Here is a 25,620-nt window from a genome sequence, read left to right as displayed (position 1 = left end):
ATCCCATCTTAGTTTATTAACCCCCTCCTCCCCCTACTAAGAAAGCCCTACTACCTAATATTCCTATATATTTGGGATATTGTCCAAATTTCAAATATGTTAATACTTTTTGTGCAATGTATGATTGGTCAGCACTTAAATATTTTGTCTGGAATTGGAAGCAGGCCCTATATTATATTTAAGTGATCAAACCACTTAAAAGTGCTCTCGCGCTACGTGTGTTATGTTGTTTGTCATTAAATTATCTTATTTTTAGAGTTCTGAAAAGTTCTTGTAAGAGTCAGTTGTCAGAGCACTGTACTTTGTTCGGGAAGACTGTAACAAGCAAACCTGCACTCAATATTCAATTTTTATTTTCGAATGATTCGCTATATTACCCAACTTTGATATAGTAGGCTATAATAATCCTAGAACCAGAATTAATATACATTAACTACAAGAATAACACATTACAATAACAAAAATAATATAACAATAGCATTAAAAATAACAAAACAATTTTAAACTAAAGTAACATGTCAAAGATACCTCAAAATACTTACAGGTTACCCGGATAACAGTGAACAACCGCTTTTGTGTAATGGAGGAAAATATTCACCCCAGTCAGGCGTACTTTCCTGCGGTAAAATAATTTACAGGTAGTCTGCTTGACAGCCTGATGGTATTCTGCTCCTCAACCTCTATGACCGCTCATCAAAAACTTTCAATCTCATATTCATCGCCATTTTCAAATTCTCCAAAATTTTGTTATTTCTCACATTACAACATTATTATAATTTATCAATTCGTTGAAGTCATATTATAACTTAAATAAATTATAATATGGAATTATTCATATGGTGAAAGCAATCGATACATTCGATAAAAACACTTAATAACATGTGTAGACTGCTTATTAAAGAATATCTCTTTGTCCCGTTTGTCTAGTGCTAAATATCACATGACCACAGCGAATACATTTGTTTTGCTGTATCAGGCATTTAGCTTTAGTTTGTTTACATTTCCATTCAAAATTGTTTGAAAATAGTTTTTTCCAGTAATGTTCAGTGTCTTAAGTACTTGTTGAGACAGTCTACATTATTGACTATTTTTAGCCAATTAGACATAGTATTTTTTTACAACTCCCCCTGTTCAGTATTTGTTCTAAATACTATTGTATGATATTTTTCATTAAAAATGAAATTTGAAACAAATTGTATTTTAGGAAATCTGATAAATTTATTTTTTGAAACACAATGTACCTCAAAACACTTCTAAGAAAGATATTTTTAAAATTGTTTTTTTTCCTAGTCAACAAGGTTTTTTTTAACGTAAAGTGATAAGTATTACTAAGCGTTTTTTATTTGAACATACTTTAATATTTAAACATTTAAAGAAAATAAGTAATATGTTTTATAAAGCCCACTACTAAAAGCCCACTTTAACTGTAATGCTTTAAAGTGGTTTAATTAGCACTTTGTTATCTTCTTAAATAAAAATATAGATCAGTGATTCCCAACAGGTGGTCTGCAGACTCACAGGGGTCTGCAAGGCTATACCTAATGGGACAACAAGATGTTTCGGAGTAATTACAATATTTCATAATTACCTGTTCTACAAGTAGCCATTACTGCAATATACGAAGGCTATCCAGAAAGTAACAGACATTTTGAAATAAAACATCAACCAACTTAAATAGAAAAATGTTATTATATACATTTAAAAGCTACACTCTTAAGCTATTTTGCAACTTAATCCCTCTTCAAATTGTTACATTTATCATAACGTTATAAAAGTTTTTAGATTCTAGCTTTGTAGAAATCTGCCACCTGATTAATGCCAGTTGTGTGAAGTTCAGCGTCACTATAGAAGCGCTGTGTTGAGAGCCAGGTCTTCATCATTGGAAAAAGGTGATAGTCACTTGGTGCCACATCTGGGCTATATGACGGATGGTCAAACATTTCCCAATCAAAATAAGAATAAGAATAAGAATAAGAATTCGTTTATTGTCATAGAGCTTACACGAGCATCGACACAAGTCATGTATAAAATATAAAAATTAGCAGAAGTCCAGACAAGGAAAATTCAGTACCCAAAATATGAAGTTGCCAAAACAGTCACGCCACAATTTAAATTATTTTAAAATATAAATAAATAAATAACAAATTAAAACAGGTATGTAACAAATAAACAAATAACAACAACAAGTAAAACACAGCCTCAGAAATTACAACAACAGAATTATATAACATTGATAAATTTTTTAATATAGTTTGTATAAATAAAAAACCATGACATTAACATTTAAAATCTAATCATTAAAACTAAATAAGTTATGTCTAGAAACTAACAGTTCTACAGTCAAAAAATTCTTTCAATGAATAAAATGGGTTGACTAAAAGCCAGGAATACAATTTTTGTTTAAATTCATTAAAACTATATTTCAAGATAAGTGGTCTTAAACAGTTGTATACTTTCAAAGCAACAACTGTGTGACTATTAATAGTTTTGTTTAGTCTATAAAATTCTATGGATACACTTTCTTTATTTCTGGTGTTATCATCCAAGACTTCTTGTGTACGATTGGCTGAATGTGCAAAAACGTGGAAAATCCAAATTATATAGCTCAATTTTCTCCTACGCTTATTTTGTGTCACTTGCTGTAGCTTCTGCAAAGTTTCATAGTACCTCTCTGTGGTTATTTTTGATCCTCGTTCAAGGAAATGAACCAGAATCCAACAAAACATCTCAAAAAACAGTTGCCATAATCTTTGTTGCTGACAGAGTTTGTAGACGTTTTCTTGGTATTTTTTGGAGAATATGTATGCCCCCATTCCATAGAGTGCAATTTTGATTCACAATTGATATATTTCACTCATGTTTCATTACCAGTAACGATAAGATCAAGAAGTTCATTACCATGTTTGTTGTATTCATCAAGGAAAGTTAACGATGCAGCAGGTCTTTGTTTTCTGTGATTTTCCGTAAGGATTTTTGGAACCCACCTGGCACAAAATTTGTGGTATTCAAGCTTCCCTAAAATTTCTTGAAGTAAACTTTGTAAAATTTGTGGAAAATGTTCTGAGATTTTAGTTATTGTGAAACAGTGATTTTCACGAACTTTGTCATTAATTTTCAACATCAAATCTTCAGTCACTAGGATAGGTCAACCGCTACCACTATCATTATGAACATTAGTGCGGCCATTTTTAAAGTCAATACACCACCGCCTTACTCTGCTTTCACTCATTCTTCCATTTCCATAAATTTCACACAGTTGGCGATAGATTTCAATTGGATTATGGTTTTTTTTACCAACAAAAACCTTATTACTGAATGTACTTCACCAGTGGTGGGATTTTCAATTGCAGCACACATTTTAATTAAACGCAGTGAGAAAAGTAAAAGAGATACAGACCACGTGTGACTGCACCTCGATGCGTACTGAACGCCACAGTGTTTTGACACCAAGTAACAGCTGTAGCTGCACCTACAACTGCACCAATCAGAAACGTCTGTTACTTTCTAGATAGCCCTCATAGTTCCCTTGTAAGTTCAGCAGGTTACTCCTTGTTACAGTAAACTGACACTAGCTCAATCTAGCGACAATGTTAGGCACATCTATCTATTAGCATATTTGATATGTTTGTTAACAGGCGGCCACGACAGTGTCATTTACATGTGTTTATATATAGCAGAACATTTAATTTGTTCGGCGAGGTTCACCAAGTGATAATTGTTGGTTAAAAAGTGGTAAGGTAAACATTGAGAGGTAAGCTAAGAGGAAGCGATAACAGGATGACCAACAAATATACAGCAATAGCTAGGAATTTGAGTGGGAGCAACAGGTCTACAAACTGAATTTAAAGGTAATTAATTTTTGTAAGAGAGTACGTAGGGTAAAAGTTTTTTTGCTATCCTGTTCTTCTTCTTTATTTATGATAAAGATTTTTCATCTTTTTGGTGGTTTATTAAAAGTATTTTCCTCATGATTTTGTTTTTTGTTTGTACAACTTTTATGTGCTTGTTATGATTAATTGGTTTCCAATTCCTAGTTTGTCACGTTTTGTCGTTTAATAATTGAGAGAACGATACAGTTTTCTCTAATTAGCTGTGGACATATATATATATTCCCTCAAATTTAGTTATAATAAATACCACAGTGACAATGCTATGTACAAAGCAACATATACTCACTAAAAGTCTGTTAAGTTAAAAGATAGATGAATAATTTATTATTATTTATAGTAATGTTTGTAGCTGGTAAGTTAATAGCATCATATTTTAAATCCGTGAGTGCACAGGTAGCTCTCGTGGTGCTCAAAATTTTAATTTGATCGACATTCCTGTTATTGTTACTCAGTGCAGAAGACCTGAGCCATGTGATGTTCCGTATGGGGCTCCTGGCAACACTGCGGTCACGTGTGACCTCGGCAGCTATCGGCGTGATGATCACGGCCTCACACAACCCCGAGCCAGACAACGGGGTGAAGCTGGTGGACCCCCACGGGGAGATGCTGGACCCCGACTGGGAGCTGGTGGCCACGGAGCTGGCCAACGTTCCGGATGATCAGGTCGAGAACAGTGTCAAGAACATCATTGATCGGTTCCAAATCGACATGGATAAAAGTGCTTCGGTATTTATTGGAAGAGATACGAGGTACATTAAACTTATATTATGTGCCTGTAGTTATGTTCGTTTAGAACAGGGGTGCCCAACCTTTTTTACCCAAGGGCCACATTGTAAAGCCTTTATGGCCAGGCGGGCCAACATCCCCAGGGATTTGGAACCCCAAACAAAACGTATTGCCCGGAGTTTGTTCCAGAAATCTTGTGCAAAATATGAGTTTTAAGGTTATTTGGCCCTTGTTTCCTGATTATTGTAATTTCTTATTATTTATTAGTTGTTAGGTAAAGGTTTATAATATATTATGTTTTTAGGTTCTTTTAGTAGAAATAAATATAAACCCAGACTTTTAGACGTTTGCTCTAATTCTGAGGGAACAATAAAAAAGTCACCAATAAATTGAATACATTGATTTTAATTAATCCTACTAGGATACTAGGACATACAAATTACATGGCGAGTGGTTGGGTAGGGGTTACGTCGCCGCACCGCGCGCTGTGCCGTGCTTTACGCGCGCTCTATTCGCCAGCCGGCAGCCACCACCGTAGTCAGTGAAATCTGTCTGCAACTACTTTACTTCTTTCAACACTCATACTCCACCAAATGAATACGGCTCGTTCTACGTGAAATCGGCTGGACTGCTTGGTTCTCAAAATTTGTATTTATTTAATATTTCAAATGCTTGTAAACAAATTTGGTTGTTTTGGCAACAAGGCGGGCCACATAAAACTGACTCGCGGGCCGGATTCGGCCCGCGGGCCGTAGGTTGGGCAGCCCTGGTTTAGAATATAAGAAGCCAAATACAAACATGTGTATGAATACTCATAATTAGCTTTGTCTTTTCTATACTTTGATTAGTGATTTTTAATAAATAAATTATTATTCTAAATTTTTGTAACTTTCATTGTTTAAAAGATAATTGTAGAATTTATTTGCAATTATTTAGGCTCATTCAAATTTAAATGGGAGCTGCATTTTAACCCTCCTTGCGGCTGTCATTTAACTCCTTCTTGGCAGGCGTATAGATTGTTCCGTGAGCGTCTATTTAAGAATTTAAAAAAATTGAAATATATATTGTATATAAATCATGGTAAACTTTGCTATGCCAAAATAAATTATGGGTAGTAAAATTATATTTTTTTTCTATTTGTTATTGTAGAAAAAAATAGAATGCAGTTTTTATGTAGTTTTTAAAATATTACATTTGTTGTATTATGTACAATGATATGAAAGATGTGAATAAAAATGCGTGGATTTGTATTTTTTTAAACATTTTGCATCGTTTTGACATCAGAGATACCTAGATTACAAAATATAGTGTAATCCAGGTGAATTGGTATTCTCATTGTCCCATAAGGTGCATATTGTAAATTAATCGTTTTGAGCTTCTTCGTTGTCGACCTTTTTTCGATTACTTTAGACAAACATGGCGCAAGATTCCAGGAGTCAAGTCTGTAATAGCATCAGATTCCAGATGCTGCATTAAGAAGAAAGTGAACTGGAGCTAAACTTAACACTCATAGTAAATCAACCCTTCCCACCTTGGCTATATCGCGTTAATGGTATAGTTTAAATTTAATTGTTTTCTTATAATAGGATCAAATAGCCACACCAAGTAAATGACCCAAATAGTTTGCTCTGTAAAAGCAAACTCTCCAGAAGTAATAGAAAGTTTGGCAGATTTTGTTGTTGTGACTGATAAATTGTCTTGGTCAGAATAATGTTAAGAAAATTGAAAAAGATGGTCTAAAAATTCTATGACAACAAAGTGAACATGACAGGAAAATATGCAGTCCTTCAGGAGAACAGTTTAACATGTCCTCTGTAATATTACTTCTTCTGTTGTTAACTTTATTGAATATTCCAGCCCCAGAACAAATATTTTATTTGTATTTTCCTGATGGCCCAGTTGGTTCAGCTTATCCTTACACCAAAACTTAACCTTTCCCACGTCATAGATGGATGGATATATCAGAATGGCAGTCTTTAACCAAAACGCCAAATTCAGTTATATATTGTAGATTATGTCTCTTGGAGAGGTTTTTAGTTCACAAAAGGCCTTTGAAATGCCCGGTGCACGCTTCGTGCTTATCACGGTTGCCAGGGAAGTATTTTTAAACTACCTTCACTTAGCGGCAGTGGGACGGGAGTGCCCTTTGTCTAACTCCGATCTCTTGCTCGTCAGTTCTGTGTCTCCTACAGGGCCATAACCAAACATATCCGTGGTGTGCATTACTGCTTTCACGAGTGCATGCGAGTGCTCGCATCTACTATGTATCTCATTATTATTGTTCATTGTGTGAAAGTGTTGTGATTAGTTTGAAATATTGATCTTGTTTTATAGTGAAATGTAATTTAACTTTTCAGTTTTATTACATTTTACAATTAAATCAAAATTTATTTTAAATAAACAATTTTTTAAATATATCTTTTTTTATTTTTATCAATAAATATGCTAATTTTAAGTAAAATGCCCTGTTATATACTATTTTTGATTTTACCTTTTATAATTTAGCTATAGTAAAAATTGGATTTGAACTTGAAGAAACAAAATTATTTTACTTGTCGGGCATTATAAGAAAGTTAATGGATTTATTAGTGGCGTGCGAAGGGTTAGATTTGATGCAATCAATAATGGTGTAGGCCCAGTAGTAAGAGTCTGTCGGAGGCGGTGACCGCAGGGGTGGAGGTACTCCAAGGGGTGGCCAATGACTACGGTGTTGTGACGACTCCCATGCTGCACTACTTTGTGACGTGTCATAACACTGATGGAGCGTACGGTCGGCCCACTCAGGAGGGGTACTGTGACAAGCTGTCTATCGCATTCAAGGCTCTAAGGGGAGAGGTAAGGTTATTCAAGTGTTAAAACACAGATAATGGACTGTGCCTTTTTTCTACAATAGTTTTGTCCGAAAGAGTGAGATTTTGGTTATTATTTAGCGTTTGCTAAAACAGTTGACTATACAATTTAGAGAAGAAAAATTACACTCTTTTGTACATTTTTTTACAATTTACATTCTGTTTCTTTAATTTGATTATACAAAACATATCTCAATTAATGCTTTAATAACGCGCACTATGACGATCCGTACGAATGCTGTGCGATCACTGCTCATAACGCTTATAGGGTTATCCAAATATATCATGTTTTGCAGTCTCATCCCAAAAAAATCATTTTTGAAGAAATTGTACGAAACTGATGGCCTAGAACCGTGTTTAGTAATTTTATGAATTTTCCAAACAAGAAACATTGTTCCGCCGATGATTTTATTTTTGTTTGATATTTTGGTCCTTGATTTTAATGTAGGTTAAATTGTCAAACACTTAAACAGTCAAATGGCCATAAATATATAGATAAATATAATAATTGTTATATTGTAACAATATTACCTTCTTTTTTCCAAACAATTGGAGAAATTAATCATAAGGCAGTTGGTGGAACACATGGGTATAGAAGCTTAACTGCCAAAAACTGAAGTTTGGCAATGAAGTCTGTTTATTGCTCGAATTAACATATTTTGTCGTTTAATTGAAAACAAACGATGGGTTGTAGGTTGAAGGTGGATTGATTATTTATAAAATTGTGTAAACATTTGTATCAATCATAAAACATTAAGAAGGTGAAGACGGGTAAAAAAATAGTGTGGCATCCTCTCTTATTAAACAGTGAGGTGTACCTTAAGGGAATTGTCTTAGACCTGTACATTTCTCATTTTCCTACATGTATAAAACATTATTCGGTTCAACTGTATACTCTGGTTCATTTGTACTTGAGCTACAAATTTACCTTAAATCTGGAGGCCATTGCTTTTATGAACTCAGATTATAATTGTCACTAAATGGTTTGTTAACCCATTCACCTACTAATATTTTAGCACACAGTAGGGCCAAGGAATTCCAATATTTTTACCTATTATTTAGGTTTGCAGATATTTAGCTGTAACTTTCTAGTAAATCATTGTTTTCAAAAAAGATTTTGTAGCAATGTTTTTCTTGAGCTTACCTACCATTTAAAACTCCCTGCGTAAAAAAAAGCTATGAATGAAGGTATATGAGTTATTACCTATAATATACCGGTAATAACATACATTTTTTAATACAAAAAATGTTATGTTGCCCACCACCAATATTTTATTCCCAAAATTAAGAAAACATGCAATGAAATATTATTATTGTATAGCCTACCTTATTTGTCCTTAGAAGTCACACACCAAAAGAGTTTTGTATATTTCATAGTATATTTATACATAATTATATCGTTTTTATATTATATATACCATATTTACACACACACACACACACATACACATTATATAGAATTCTCACAACACCTTAGTAGTTCACAACAGTGTGATACGCCTCTAAGCATACGTCCATGTGAAGCAGCACTGAACATTTTCAAACTGTTCCCGTGTCACACGATCCCATTCCACCTCTGATTCATCACTACCGTTACTGAATTCTTCATTACAATAATTATAATCGTTCATAAAGCGATCTATTTCAGTGTCACGTAACCTATTACCAGCCATGTTTACGGACACTAACAACAACAGGTATCATGTGGAGTAAATTCATCTGTTATTCTTTGCTTACGTCAGTTTAGCCAACTAATGAAAAAATATTGTTCTAAACAAACAAGTAACCATAGAAACGAAACATAGTTTGATTAGTGCAGCTATCTGTCGAGTTTAAAGTGAACTATTACTGCCGCGGAAGCGCTCCGTCGAAGTATGGCAGGGCCCGCACCGGAAGTGGCAGATTGGCTTCGTAGAAGTAGGTGAATGGGTTAATAGTGGTTTAAATAACATTCAAATTTTCTGGGTTGAACTGTATCTAAACATGGCTTACCCAATTAAAATCTATAAATATTTTAAACATCTAGTCAACAGATGTTTAACCATAAATGAAGTATGCTCTCCGTGGCTAGGTAATATTTTAAGAAATTGATTGTGTAAGCAATGTTTCAATGCAGTGAACTGGAAAATATACATGCTAGTCATAACTATCATAGACTGACTGCATAAGTCTTAGAACTAATAGTTTAGATCTCAATATAAGCGTGAGCATATGTTTTGTACTGTCCCAAAAACCTGGTATGGGCCTATAGCTATTAGAATTGCTCTTGTTGATTAGTTTTACAAAGTGTGTGATCAGGTCAGGACTTTTTAACGCCTTAATTGATAGTGACCTAATATTTTATAACCATGTCATTCCAGCATGCTCTTGGTTGGCAGGGGGGTTTTATCCCGATTTCGAGGCCTAAGTCCTAATACTGTTGTTATATGTTTAGCTAAGAGATTTTTCTGTTTTGAAGGAGACCGATGCTAAAATGTATAAACCAATGTTGTAGACAAATATGAACGGCCACTACAAGCCAGAACTGGAGTTTGACGGAGCGAATGGAGTCGGGGCACTCAAAATGAGCGAATTACTGAGGTACTTGGGAGACTGTCTACAGGTCAACATCCACAACGCTGACACGACCACCAGGGGCAAGCTCAACTATCAGGTGAGAACGGTGGAAAATTCATTGATGACTTCATAAAGAAATGTAATATGTGGCAGAAAGAATATGTAACAAAGGCAACGATGCAGTATACATGCTATCTTCCTCTTGTTTACTACTGAAATTGACGTAAGTGTAACATTAGTTTTTTATCCTATACTCGTACTTAGCTCACAATTTCCGTCGGAAGGTTTGTTAGAAATTTTAATTTATTTACACGTAAACTTAAATTATCTAATACTAAGGGCTAAGTGCTAACATTTTAGGGGCTGTGTTCATTAACATGTTCATTATAACAGCAAATTTCTGGACATTTTTATATACCTTAGAATCTTTTTAATAATAATGGAAAAAAACACTAATCAATTTTGTAATGTTAAATGTCTAAGTATAACGAGAAAGGTATGTAGGCTTTGCAACTTGCACATAAAAAATATTTAAATATGTTTTTCAAAGTTTCTATGTGTACCCCAAGGGATACCTAAAAAATTTATTTCCTAAAAATTAAGTAAATAAATATATTAATATATAGATAAATTGTGAACAGTGTAAACATTTCTTGTACTGTTACTACACTTGTTTTTGTTGTTTGTTACGCTTACAGCGACTTATCACAACACATCATGTATTAGGTGCCATTTTCTCACTTTTATCATGTTTAAATAGCCTTGAGTACAGTCCATTCCCTTCCTGATTCTGTTCTGCTTACAGCGACTTATCACAACACATCATGTATTAGGTGCCATTTTCTCACTTTTATCATGTTTAAATAGCCTTGAGTACAGTCCATTCCCTTCCTGATTCTGTTCTGCTTACAGCGACTTATCACAACGCATCATGTATTAGGTGCCATTTTCTCACTTTTATCATGTTTAAATAGCCTTGAGTACAGTCCATTCCCTTCCTGATTCTGTTCTGCTTACAGCGACTTATCACAACGCATCATGTATTAGGTGCCATTTTCTCACTTTTATCATGTTTAAATAGCCTTGAGTACAGTCCATTCCCTTCCTGATTCTGTTCTGCTTACAGCGACTTATCACAACACATCATGTATTAGGTGCCATTTTCTCACTTTTATCATGTTTAAATAGCCTTGAGTACAGTCCATTCCCTTCCTGATTCTGTTCTGCTTACAGCGACTTATCACAACGCATCATGTATTAGGTGCCATTTTCTCACTTTTATCATGTTTAAATAGCCTTGAGTACAGTCCATTCCCTTCCTGATTCTGTTCTGCTTACAGCGACTTATCACAACGCATCATGTATTAGGTGCCATTTTCTCACTTTTATCATGTTTAAATAGCCTTGAGTACAGTCCATTCCCTTCCTGATTCTGTTCTGCTTACAGCGACTTATCACAACGCATCATGTATTAGGTGCCATTTTCTCACTTTTATCATGTTTAAATAGCCTTGAGTACAGTCCATTCCCTTCCTGATTCTGTTCTGCTTACAGCGACTTATCACAACGCATCATGTATTAGGTGCCATTTTCTCACTTTTATCATGTTTAAATAGCCTTGAGTACAGTCCATTCCCTTCCTGATTCTGTTCTGTTGACTGATTTTGCATTTTTTTAGTCACATTTGCTCGCTTTGGGGATTAATCATTTCCCAGAATGAATTTTGATAAATGTTTGAGTTGGCAACATTAAAAATTTGTTTGTCCTTCCTTCCTCATTACAATACGAGCAATAATACACACCACGTGAACAATGTATTTCTTTACAAGTTGCTGTTGGGCTTGTTCAATTTGTGCCTCATCTGGATGTGTTTAGTACAGTGTTCTAATGGTCAGATAATCTTGTAATGAGTTGAGAAAAATGAACTTGTCCACTGATTTCCATGAGATTTCTTAATTTAACTTCGCTGTACTTCTTTCCGTGGTACCTGAATCAGTTAGTTGATTCACTAATATGAAACACTAATGGAGTAGGTTGGACAACTCAACTCGTGAACTTTCATTGTAACAGCAGAATTAAGGAGAAGTTACAAATGTATGAAAATGTGACAACAGTCAATGTTATGAAGAGTTTGGATTCGTTAAAGTCTAAAGCCAAAGAATGTCTTTATTTCACCAGGCTAAGTTAGGACTAGGGACCAACGGGCTTAAAGTTGACTTCCGAACCACCAGCAACGGCTTGGCAGGTGGTTGCTTGCAAGGACAGGATCGCTCAGTGGTCGTCACATTTGTTTTGATACAATTGAAATAATTGCAAACAACATTGTATCATCAATACACATATAATTACTAAAGAGAAGTACATTTTGTTTGTGTAGCTTCGATTTTTTTTCTTGCCTCATTATAAATTAAACATATCCAGTTTTTACCACCCCTTTAAAAATCTATACCAAATTTCAAAATTGTAGGTCTATGTTTTTAGTCCATAAATTTCTTTTATTCATGCTGTGTTAGAGCACAGTATTTGTGCCGAATTAGGATATAACCTATGTCTGTACTGAATATTATTGTACTCTTTATACCAAATCACGCTATACCCTTGTCTGTGCAGAATCAGTTCATGTCCTTAGTACCAAATCAATTTATACTCTTTGTTTAGGTTATTTCCATGCATGCCGTATTGAGCTGCATGTTTCCTATAATCAGTTAACAGCTATATCTGCACCATGGGACATTACTTAATCCTATTCAGGTTCAACTGTGCATTATTCCCGTTACTTATTTGGTATTATAATTTAAAAATTACAACTAGTGAGGAACACAAGATTAGTAACTAATACACGATGGATGTCAGTGTGGAGCGGATCACGTAAAGAGCAAGCAGGTACCTCCATCAGGTGTGCCACTACGTCGCTACGCCCGCTGTGCTTCAGTGGATGGAGACGCTGACAGACTGGTATACTATTTCGTGGACGACAACAGCGCTTTTCATCTCCTTGACGGGGATAGGATCGCAACATTAGGTCTGTAACTACTTTAATATTTATTAACTCTTGTAGAATTTTAATTGTTTTAAATGTGTAAATGGTTTTTTTATGTGTGTAAATCTTAGAATTCATATTTTTGGTATTTAATTTTTCAATCCCGACATTTTATATAACATGTTGAGAAGAAAGGATTGGTGTGATTTGTTAAAAGTCAAATCTTGAATATTGAGTCCAATGAGCCTTCATAAACGATTCAAAACAAAGAATCGATTCATGAGATTTGACAATCGGATCTGCCGAGTTTCTCTGAGCCACTGTTGGACTGAAGGAACCTTTATTTCCCACCACTTCCAGAAAAGTTTACTGAAAATGTCACAGGTGTATTGTCTGCCTGTACATACACATTTTTAATCAAATTGAACAACCCCTGAGAGGACTGGTTGGGGTCTACTAACTCCCCCCCCCCCCCGACCCTCCTTCGTATATTGCATTTAACAATCAATCAATCAAATCTGTTTATTGTCGTAAGGCAATTACATGCAGTGACAGTGTTAAAAATGCTACCAAAGGTATCGTCATATTCACAGTTCAGTGTTTTCCAAAAACTAGTAACACACCTATTAACATGCTCCAACATAACGATTCAATATTGAATGTTAAATAAACAGAACTATAATTTATGCTACCAAATATGATGTTTTTTTTATTCTCATTGTGTATTATAAAAAACAGGGATGTTACAGGTCAGGGAAGTCAGGGAAAAAAAACAGGACTGGAAATCAGGGAAAAGTCAGGGAATCCGGTCTCAAGTCAGGGAAAAGTCAGGGAATTTCGACGTTGGTCAGGGAAAAATATAAAATCCCTTTACACAAATAAACTTACTGCAGATCATTTAAGTCAATCTTTTTGTATGTATTAAACTGTGTTCACTTTATTTTTTGCTTTTTTATATTTGCCACCCTGTTAGCCTCAACACCGCTTTTTTTCCACCCATTAATTGCCAAAAACCCTGGGGAAAAATGTCAGGGAAAAATGAAAAATTTGGTCTGGAAATCAGGGAAAAGTCAGGGAATTTCATTATTGGACTCCTGTAGCAACCCTGAAAAAGTAAGTTCAATCATAGTTTTTGTAAATTGAAAAAAGTGAAGAGCTTAATTGAGATAAGGTGGTATATACAGTACTTGTAAATATAACATTTGCATCAATAAAATAACACATTTGATATTTTCACACCTTTATTCTTATACTGTGCAGACAATTGAATAAATTCCAAGTATTGCACATATTTTGCCGTCAAAACTAAGTATATCCTTTGTACAAAGTGTTTTATTAAATTCTTCGAGTATTTGGAATTATTTGCCAACATCGCACCCAAACCAGCTGATGAAATCCACCTTATGCCAAACTAGGGAACAATGGCAAAAATAGTCTTGTGTACTGTCATCTGTTGTGATGTTTTCTCAATACTTGCGATAAATCACAAAGGGAAATGAAAATGCCTGAACTGAGGTGAGCTAGTTGAGTGAGTTATCTGACTAGTACTTATAATATACAAGAGACTATATAAGTACAAGTAAATACGAGTATTTCCCAGGAGGGTTCTGGGTGGTTTGTAACTTCCAGTTGAACCCACACTGGGTACAGCAAAACCTGGTGTGTCACCTAAATCTGGGCAACCTTGTGGATCTCCAGGGTAGCAAACACTAACCACAAATGTCAAGATATTGGGGTGCAAGGGTAGATCAATAGGTCTAATCTACTGTAGAGGATGACTGTTAGAGTTGATGGTGCTACCTTAATGGTAAACGCAGTTGCCAGCCTGGACATGACGGTGTGCCACCCCTGCGTGCTTTAACTGGAGACGCTGGTACAGAGCTGGGCTCCTTTACTTTGAAGGAGACATGACTAAGATAATTGCCCAAAATCCTTCATCCTGGATCTCAACGTGAGGAGATGCTCCGACCTTACTCATCAAGAATATCCTGTCACTCCAGAAGTAGCATAAATGTCTTTTTAGAACTAAGTTCAATTTCCCAGCTTCTTGTCTTAAGAGAACAACGGAGAACAGTAGACAGTATGGACTAATTTGCTTCTTGGAATCAATACCTTACAAAAATTATTGCTTACTGTTTTATACATAACATTCTTAAAGGTTCTATAATGGTAACAATTACTTTCAAAATCCCTGCTGGACTGAAGTAATGCCTTTTGGTGATCCCAGTTCCAGTAGATGAAGTGCAGGAGGGTTTAGTGGGTAAACCTAGGGATCGTAAAGAAGAAAGAGAAGAAAAGGGAGTCCCACACACGGGGAGCTCGAAAGCGGAGACCCTAGGTGCGTAACGCATTTCCTCCTGAGGAAAAAAAACTTTCAAAATGGCAAAAATAGATTTGGGAATGATTTTATTCCAAGCAAACAAAGTCTAAAATAAAAATATTAAGGATTTTTAAAATGGTGATTTAATTTCTTAAGATTTATAATCGTATAAATTCAAAGTCTAGCTGTGCACTAGGCATTACTCAAAATATTTTGTAATAGCTCTACTGGATGTTGTGACAAACTACTTTTAAATTTTAACTTTACATTCTTTGTGGTTACTGAAGTTGTGTTACTCTCGTTTAGAAAGAAACACGTACAATGATCAACTCAAAACATTTATTCCGAGAATAGGAGGCTGTAATTACATAATTATTTTCAGTGGCGGGATACCTAAAAAAACTGATGGAAGAGTCCGGATTGGAACTGAAGATGGGATTAGTTCAGACTGCCTACGCTAATGGCAGCTCCACAAAGTATATCTCAGAGTCTCTGGTATGTCATTTACACCTTACACTACAGGCTCTTTCCTAGATGATAAGCATTGTGGTTTAATAGATATTTTAGATCATTTTAGGAGTAAAGTTTAGGAAAGCATGTGGTTAACATATGAAAATTATTTTTTTTACGGCCCCAGAATGACTCGAAAATTATCTCTAGTATATATTTTAAACAAAGTTAATAAAGTAACAATGTTAATATATATAAATAAAAACTATAAATAAATAAATCCTACTTCAAAATACGTTGGTTCTATTTATTTAAAACAAATTTTATACTTAAAGGTGACTTTTGAGAATTGTTCTTCTGATATACTACTAGGTTTTTATATTCATAAGTTTTGTCTTAACTAATACGAGGGGTATTAGAAAAATAAGGTTCCCATGATTTTTTTTAAATAGACAGCTCTATATTTCTACTTAGTGTTATACATCAATTTAACACGTAAAAGTTTAGCTATTTTTCCACATAATCACCGTTTCTGTCCAAACACTTTTGTAGACGATGCTCCAACTTTTCTATCCCCATGTGTAGAATTCTGCCGCCAATCCTTTGAGTAACCTCTTCCTTGACTTCATCATCGGTAATGAAGCGTTGGCCACCCAAGTGTTCCTTTAATTTTGGGAATAAGTGATAATCACTTGGGGCTAGGTCTGGGCTGTAGGGGGGATGGGGCACAATATTCCAGCCAAAATTTGTCAGCAGTTCTTGAGTTCGACGTGAGACATGAGGTTGAGCGTTGTCATGGAGAAGCCTCACACCACTGGACAATCTTCCTCTCCGGCGGTTCTGGATCGCGCGCCTCAGTTTTCGTAATGTGTCGCAAAATCTGTCAGAGTTTACTGTTGTTCCTGTGAATGGTGATTCTCCGATATTCAAGCAGTATTGTCTCAACTTTTTCAACAACTCCATCTGAAACTGAAGGCCGTCCACTTCGGTTTTCATTGTGAATTTTCATGCGGCCTTCACTGAATTCTCTACACCATTTCCGAACGTGTTGAACAGATATGCCGTTTTCCCAAAAACTTTGATTAACTGACGATGAATTTCAATAGATGAAATCTGTTTTGCATTTAAAAAACGTATCACAGCACGAATTTCGCATCTGGCGGTAACAACGACAGGGAGCTACATCTTCGAAGGCAGCTAGGCCGGCGCTGTTGGACGTAGCGAGACGCGAGTGGTATGGAGATAGAGAGAGGGACATTTGATGAGTAAGACAGTGTTGCCAGATTTCTCCCAACATATCGCATTCTGTCTCGGCGGCATTGGGAACCTTATTTTTCTAATACCCCTCGTATATAGCAATTTAACTTAATTTTAATTTTATTCTGTAGTTGTATACGCAATATGACGTATATTGTGTTGTTAGTGACACAATTCTCCAGAGGTGTAATGAATGTAAATTATTAAAATGTTGTAAAAAGAAATGGTTTCCTTTATTTTTCAAAAAAGTGACATGAAATTGTTTTGTTTATGATAATTAACCAACAACAAACAATATTTAATTCACTGTTTCACCGCTAGATGGTGTGGGCATGTTGATTGGCTTATATTGAGACTGTTATGCTATATAAAAAACAACTGATTACTACGATGTAGTTTTGTGTGTGGCCCCCTACTTCAAGGTTTTCTATACAAAAAAAAACAAAACTACTAAAACCAGCATTCACAAACAAGTGTCTGTAAATATGTACTGGATGTCCCACGAAGAGGTTTAAAACGTTTTATTTTATATTACTTGCCCATTTATGCACCAAACGTTTTCAAACTCTACACAATTCATTTAATAGGGTTTTAAAATATTCTGTAAAACTTTCAGCTCTCTAGCAATTGTTGAAACAAAATGGTGGTATTTTGAAAAACTATACTCTCAATCAGTAAAAGAACAGTATTTCTGGTTTTGTAAAATTATTTAGTGTCATATTCTAGAGAATCAAAGCATTTCAATCAGAAAATTATAACAAAGCCTATTAAAAGACCTACAATTACAGTTGAAAATTATTCAAACTGTAATCCATCCACAGCGTCACACTGATAACAGCGCTTAACAGATGAATCGTAAGCTGTCACAAAGAAATTCTGCAGTATCCAGAGAATTTCTTCTTCCATTGATTGTTTTAATTCCTCATCATTATTGAAGCTACAAGTATAAACTTGTTCCTTCAAGTATCCTCCTCATAGAGAGAAATCAAACACAGTTAAATCTTTGGATCGAAGTGGACAATCTAAAAAAAATCACTTCTACGACCAATCCAACAGCCACGAAGATTGTCATTTAGTAATCGCTTGACAGGATTTATGAAATGATGAAGGAGCACTATCTTGTTGGAAGATTGCTTGGTCCATTTCTGGAACCGTAAAATGAGACAAGACTTGTTCATTTAACACCTGTTCATACCTATTCCCAGTCATTGTACTGTCCGAAATGTCAAAAGGACATACAACTGACCCCCCACCCCACCCCATTACAACTGACAGCTGCCTAAACAGTAATTCCTTTTGATTTGAGTAGTCTGTTCAAGAATGTGTGGATTACCAGTGTTATAGTAATAATTACAATTATACCTATTTACAGCACCATTGCTGTAGAAAGTGGACTCGTCTGAAAAAACAATTTGAGTCTGCTAATTAGGATCTAGCTCATGAAATTCAATAATACGAGAACAAAATTCCACTCTCCTGTCTGGATCATCTTCAAGAAGATTATAGACTAGGTGACTTTTATAAAAATATGTTTTTCTTAATTATTCTCTGTACTGCAGACTTTGGAATACCAGTTTCAAGTTCAACCTTCCTTGATGATTTCGGTTTACCTAGAGAGTGGAGCATTGATGCACATACTAGTACTTCTCTTTCCTCTGTAATGTTGCTAAAAGCATTAGCCCACGCACAACACTTCACTTTTGGTTATTAAGCAACTGTTCTTTAAAACTGCAACCCAATAATCAAATCAGGTAATTCAAGAAATGAATTTTTATAGGAAGCAAAATGGTAAAATTTTTTCAATATGTCACCATTGTGTTTCTACAATTGTTAGGGAGCTTTAATTTTCACAGAACATTTTTAAAACCTACTTTATTAACTGTGTTGAGTTTGAAAATGTTCAGTGCATAAATGGGCAAGTAATATAAATTCAAATGTTTTAACCTCTTTGTGGGACACTCTGTATATACTGTACCTTGATTATATTCATGTAAAATACATTTGTTCAACAAAAACAACTAAAAAGGTTTGCAAACTTTAGTGTAAAAGATTGCATTTTTTTAATTAAAATTAATTGATAAATTAAATTAAAGTAATAAAAACTTAGCACTCTCTCAAACATTTTTTTAAATTTTATTAAGCCGTTAAAGGGTAAACAAAGAAATATAAATTTTTGTCCTAATATAAGGGAAACGAGGATCTCAATAATTTAAGAATCTGTTTTATATCTAACTAGTTTGTGAGTTATATTTCAAAATTCGCTCTAAACAGTTAGCAATCTTTAAATGAACACATTATGTCAGACCAGCGCTCAGTGTTAAGTATATTTAATATTATATCTTATTCAAAACCATAATATAAACCAGTACTAAAAATATTCTATGTTCCCAGAACGTGCCTGTAGCCTGTGTGCCCACAGGAGTAAAAAATCTCCACAAGAAGGCTCTGGAATTTGACATTGGAGTGTATTTTGAAGCAAATGGTCACGGCACAGTTGTGTTCAGCTCCGACGCCAAGAGACAGATCAAGAATGCTACCAAGGACACAAGGTATTGTCATCATCATCATCATCATCATCAGACGTTTCCGTTATCACGGGTCGTCGTACACAGCCTCCTCCACTTTTGTCTATCATTCCAGGTCTCCTCTTCCTCCACCTGTATTTTCTGTAGTCCCCTTCTCTCTATGTCTTTCCACACTTGGTCCTCCCATCTTCCTCTCGGTCTTCCTCTTGGTCTTCTTCCTCCTTCCTCCTTCTCCAGTGCTATTCTAGGCATTCTATTATCTCCCATCCTCTTCACATGCCCCATCCACTGTATTCTTCTTCCTTCCATTGTCTCTTGCAGTGAAACTACCTTCAATCTTTCTCTGGTTATTTCGTTCCTTATTCTATCTCTTCTTGTAGTCTTCTCTATCTTGTAGTACTATTCTCTAAGTCCAACCCCTCGTCCTCGTCGTGAGGGACGGGCAACGGCTCAAAGAGACGGCTAACGGGGCTCTGGTGAAGCTACGTCAGGTCTAGCAAGCCGGTAGTGGATAAAACTTGCTTTCAAAAATAAGAACAAGGTATTGTACAGCGGTTAATTGTCTAAAACAAGTTATTTTGGTGTTTTGCTTGTTTTTCTTTGATGTACAAGATACTGTTATATTGTATCACTTTTTTAGACTGAGGACGAAATTAGAAAGAGTGAAATGTTATCAAGACCACAACCTTAAACCACAGATAAGCAGGCTAGAGCATCCGTCATTGTTTTCTCCTTGTGATTTGTGAACATTATTAAATAAGGAAAGGAGTAGGAACAATGTTCTTACATTGATTATTATATTACTTTTCATTGAAGATATTATTACCAAAAAGATTTTTGGCCGAAGTTTAACTAGTTTTAAAATTTGTTTGGATTTAAAATTATTGTCATTATATTTTTATGTAAAGAAGTAAATTGTAATTTTGATATTATGGTGGCAATATGTATCAAGCGTACAATTCTGTAGCTTTCGGTATTGTCTTTTTGTCATATTTGATACTGATTTAGAATTTGGTTTTATTATCATTTCAAGTTTTTTTGTTAGAAGTTGCTTTTTCTATGGATTTTAAGATGTTTATTAGAATTCAGAAAATATGATTGACATAATTTTATTTTTGAATAAGGTTTAATATTGTTCATATGTTAAGTCACAAAACCACTTACAAAATAAAATGTAATACAAACACTCAAATTCAAAATATCACTATCGGTTTTTTGGTATATGTAATAGAGAACTTTAAATCAATACGTAACTTGAAGTATTAAGTAGCTCAACTCATTTTTTTTAAAGAGTATGCATGTTTATCTCTGTAAAACTCATAGATAGCAATTTTTCAAATCTCAATGTATAATTATGTACAAAATATCAATGTATTATTTTGGGTTTTATGCTTGTTTGTTTTATTTAAAACATAGTATAATTAAAAATCAAAGAACCTATCAGACTGTGTATAGTTGTAGAGGTTAAGGCTTCGTCTCTGCTCACAGGATATGCTTACGGGCTTCAGTACTTGGCTAAGGTCGAGAGCTGCTAGGCCTTTCGCGAACACGTGAAATAAATCGTACTTAAGAGCTGGCTCAGCCTCCGCACGTCACTAATAAATCTATTAACTTTCCTATAACGCCAAGACAAGTAAAAATATTGTTTTTTAAAGTTCAAAGCTAATTTTTATTATAACTACATTATAAAAGGTAAAAGCGAAAAAGTATAAAACAGGGCATTTTACTTAAAATTAGTGTATTTATTTATAAAAAAAACTATTTACAAAAGTGTTTATTTTAAATAAATTTTAATTTCATAGTAAAATGTAATGAAACTAAAAAATTTAATTACATTTCACTATAAAACGAGATAAATATTTCAAACTAATCACAACACTACCACACAATGAAGAATAATAGCGAGATATCTAGTAGACCCCCGCGCTCGTGATAACCAAGAAAGCAGTAATACACGCCACAAATATGTTTGGTTATGGCTCTGTAGGAGACGCAGAACTGACGAGCTGATGGTCTAAGTTAGACAAAGGGCACTTCCCTCCCCCTTCCGCAGAGTGAAAGTTGTTTATAAATACTTCCTTGGCGATAAGCATGGAGCGTGCACCATGCATTTCAAAGGCCGTTTGTGAACTAAAACATTCTCCAAGAAACATAACGTATAATATCGGATATAACTGTATTTGTCGATTTCGTCAAAGCATACCATTCTAATATATCCTTCTACAACGTGGGAAGGGTTAATACTGTAATCATTCCCTTATGTGATGTTGTTTTTTTATAAGTTTTGGAGCCCTATATATAAATGTTCATTGATATTCAACACATCTCCGTTGTTGTAGCCTGCCAGCGTCCCAAGTGGCTGCGGCAGAGAGGTTGGCGTACATGGTGGACCTGACCAACGAGACAGTGGGAGACGCCCTGTCCGATCTTCTCCTAGTAGAGACTGTAATGCATGCTCGAGGCTGGGACGTAACCGACTGGTTACGCACTTACACTGACCTCCCCAACAGGCTCATGAAAGTGAAGGTCCAGGTGAGTTAGCTCTGTTAAGACGATTCTGTCTCGAATTGATTACGGTTAAAGTAGTCATGGATAGAGTTGAATTTATTTTATATTCTTGTACGATAAAATTCTAGAGGTTAAGTTAAAATGAGGACTTGTTAGTTCTAATTTTGCCTCGTAAATAGATATGTGTACTTCATTTCTTGATGAAACCGTACAAATTTGAGAAAATCTGTCCAAATACAAAATTTACTGTAAGTGATAAAAGTGAAGGTTTAAATCTCAAAATCTAAATTATTTTTAATGACACCCTGGGAAGTAGTCTTTGATCTTTAAGTTTAATATCAAAACTAACAGAATTATATTTTCCCCTTTAACCCTTTGAGTACCGCAGCATCGCTAATTTTGATGGTACGAAAATGTGGATAAAGTGCCGGCATGCTGATTTTGACATTTTGTATTTCGGTACTATTTTATATAGTACAAGGTTATTTTGGCCAAATAACCAGATAGCTGTATTCAATAGATTCCAAACTATCAATAAATATGAGTTTATGTTGTTTCCCTACTCTTTGTTTTGTGAAGCATGTGTTGTTTGGGTACTTTTTGGACATTTTTGGAGTTTTCCTTATTGGGGATAAAATAAACAGTATTAAAAAGAACAGACTTTCTTTAACCTATTTTGAATTTTACAAATTATTACGACAACCAATGAAAAGTAAGACTAAAGGAACAATATTATTCAATATTTTAGTTTTATTATTCGAGAGTGACAGGTGATTTGTGCGTGTAGGCCTACTTGAAGGGTCGCTTGTGTAAGCCTATTTGCAGGCGATTTGGTGATAGGAAATATGACTCATAGAGTATTTTTTTATTCATTATGGAAGAAAGAAAGTATTAAGAACATATAATGAAGTTTATTTTGGTTCCCGTTATGGAAGACTCGTCCAAAAATAGTGGGCTAACTCAAAAGGTTAAAAAAATTAACGTGCCCTATTAAAAATATAATAACAACCAATAAGCTGTACAATATGTTACTTTCTCTCCTAGCCATCCCCAACACATCTGCAGTTGGTGTTGGAGGTGTCATCTGCCGATGGAGATGTCATCTGCCGGTGCATGGGCATTAGTGACTCTGTCCAACTCACATACAGTCCAGCAATTTTTGTTGTACTAGATTCTACTGATTAGTTGATGGAGAGATTCAGTTCTACTTTTATCAGTAATGCAGTCAACTTGATTCTAACAAATCAGTGGGGCCATCCTTGAAGAGCTTGAATACTAGAAAGTGTTGGCCATATAGACAGAGAAAATCTCATGGACGAAAAAGGAAGTGATGAGAAATACATTTTTGTCAGATTTTAAATTTAAGTACTAATTTTGTGTTGTCTTTCAGGAGACTTTAAAGTAGTTTAAAAATGTTCACAAAAATGACTCTTGAATTCTGAAAAATAATATTGAAATAAATAGGAATTGTTTAGTACTGATTTGAAAATTTAGTACTTTTTGAAAAATGTTTACTCTCTTAAATATTCTACAAATTGATATAATGTTAACTCGTGTTTGAAAAGACTCAGTTCAAAACTATTTAAATTATTCCTTTTCTATTATAAAGATTAATTTTAGTAGTTATACACATTGCATTTTTATTGTATAGGATGTTAATGATCTCTTTCGATACGGCCAACAGACTGAGATACGTACATTCCAATTAGTTAGTGACTGGACATTTCTATTATTATTATATTTTTCAAATATCAAGACTATTAAGTTTGGAAAGTTTCTTCTAATGAAGAAGTAATCATATGAAGACATTCCAGTGATCTGATTTAGTGATTTATTATTTTATTATATTGGTCAATTTGACTATCAGAGTGCTTCTTCTTCTAAGGGGCGGCCTATTGCCATGCTCTCAAACCTTAAGGGCCTTTTGCGCATTCGGAAATGTTCCATGAGGCCAACCAGTTTACGGTTTCAGCAGTTCTACACACTGCAGAAAACAACTGATCAGATCCTCGTAGGGAAATTCACCACGCTTGTCCAGACTACCAAAGATGCTGTAGCACTTTCTTGCTATTGCAGGACAGTCAAAGAGCAGATGTTCAGCTCATCACATATTTGCCTCAGGCCTACTCTCAACAACATTTCCCCGTTGGTAGCTATTAATAGGACAGAACCTTTAATGGGGCACCGATGACAGAAACGCACCAAACGGGCAAAAACCTGTCCGACCCGACATCCTTGATCTAGGCTCACGATTGTTTGCTGTTGAACAAGCCTATGTAGCACTTGGTCGTGTAAGATCATTAGACGGTATTCGGATTGAAGAACTTGATTGCTTTAAGTTAACAGGAAATACCCCATGCAATAGTGAAGCTTTAAAAGAAATGATGAGATTGCGGAATGATTCGTAAGAAATACCACATTTCCACAAGAAACTAATTGATACAACGAACTAAAAAATGAAAAATAAATAATAGTTTAAAAAACTAAAAAAACACGCTTTTATAGCTAACCAAACTAATAAATAGAAAATAATTTTTATTTACAAAGAGTTTATATTATGGTAGTAGAAGGCAAAACAATCATTCATAGTCAATCACCTCAAAATAAAATTATAATAAAATTTAAGTTATTAACAGAATAAATTAATTCAGAGTAAAAAGCGTGGGGTGCATTTTACTACATTTAATAAATATAAATAAATATATATCTTTATTCTCCTCATGAAGTCATACTTTACAAAACATACTTAGCATTTTTAAATCTCAAAACAATTGAATAGTACAATTATACATATTCTAAGACCCAGGCTGACCTCAAAGGAAAATAATAGGGCCCCTAAGGCTACAAATTAGCCCATCTAGGGGTTCCATCATAATAATTATAACTATTAAAAATTAATGAGTTCAGGAGCATTAGCTTATAATTTATTAACAACTCTACTGTGATATAACAAACAAAAACTAAAAACAAAAGATGTGCTTCTTTGCCAAACCTTATGGACTAATCTATCAACTGAACTAATTAAATAGCCTAAAACAAAACAAAGCATTATACCTTTTTTATTTACTAAAAATATAACTAATTATAATAATCAAGTACAACATACAAAAAACAAAATACTTTCTCTTCTTAACAAAATGCCTATATCAATCATATTTTACACACACACACGCACACTCGCACACATACACTTATACAGATACATACCTATAAAATATACCGCATACATACATAGGTACACATGAAACCTGTATGAATGCCTACCATTGTTACCTAACAATGCCTCCTTAAAACAAAAACCTATTTTGTCACTTTATTTATGTACGTAATGTCATCGCACAATACACAATAAAGTCTCAGGATTCTCCTGAGTTAGCAACCACACCCTGACTAGTTTAACAAATAATCTATAGTTTGTTTGTAATTTAATATCATCACTCAGTTTATTAAATAGCCATGGTGCTAAGAAGTTAAATGTTTTAGTATAAAAAGTTAAATTAGGTTTCGGAACAAAAATATTAGAAGTGCTTCTTGTATTCATTGTATGCAAAATTTCATT

General features: G+C 34.5%; 1 protein-coding gene across 1 annotated transcript in view; it reads left to right on the top strand.

The window, feature by feature from the left end:
* The window catches only part of LOC124358898 (phosphoacetylglucosamine mutase), a 32,563-nt gene that overhangs the window by 2,761 nt on the left and 4,182 nt on the right, over positions 1-25,620 (top strand). The window contains exons 2-8 of the mRNA XM_046811146.1: positions 4,343-4,639; positions 7,250-7,451; positions 9,960-10,118; positions 12,875-13,043; positions 15,704-15,816; positions 19,420-19,577; positions 21,893-22,085. Of these exons, the coding sequence (XP_046667102.1) occupies positions 4,343-4,639; positions 7,250-7,451; positions 9,960-10,118; positions 12,875-13,043; positions 15,704-15,816; positions 19,420-19,577; positions 21,893-22,085 (1,291 nt within the window). The remainder of the gene's footprint in view (positions 1-4,342; positions 4,640-7,249; positions 7,452-9,959; positions 10,119-12,874; positions 13,044-15,703; positions 15,817-19,419; positions 19,578-21,892; positions 22,086-25,620) is intronic.

Source organism: Homalodisca vitripennis, chromosome 4 (genome assembly GCF_021130785.1).
Source record: "Homalodisca vitripennis isolate AUS2020 chromosome 4, UT_GWSS_2.1, whole genome shotgun sequence".
NCBI classification, from domain to species: Eukaryota; Metazoa; Arthropoda; class Insecta; order Hemiptera; family Cicadellidae; genus Homalodisca; species Homalodisca vitripennis.
The sequence above is the reverse complement of the archived record's forward strand: the minus strand, read 5'-3'. Positions and strand labels throughout refer to the sequence as shown.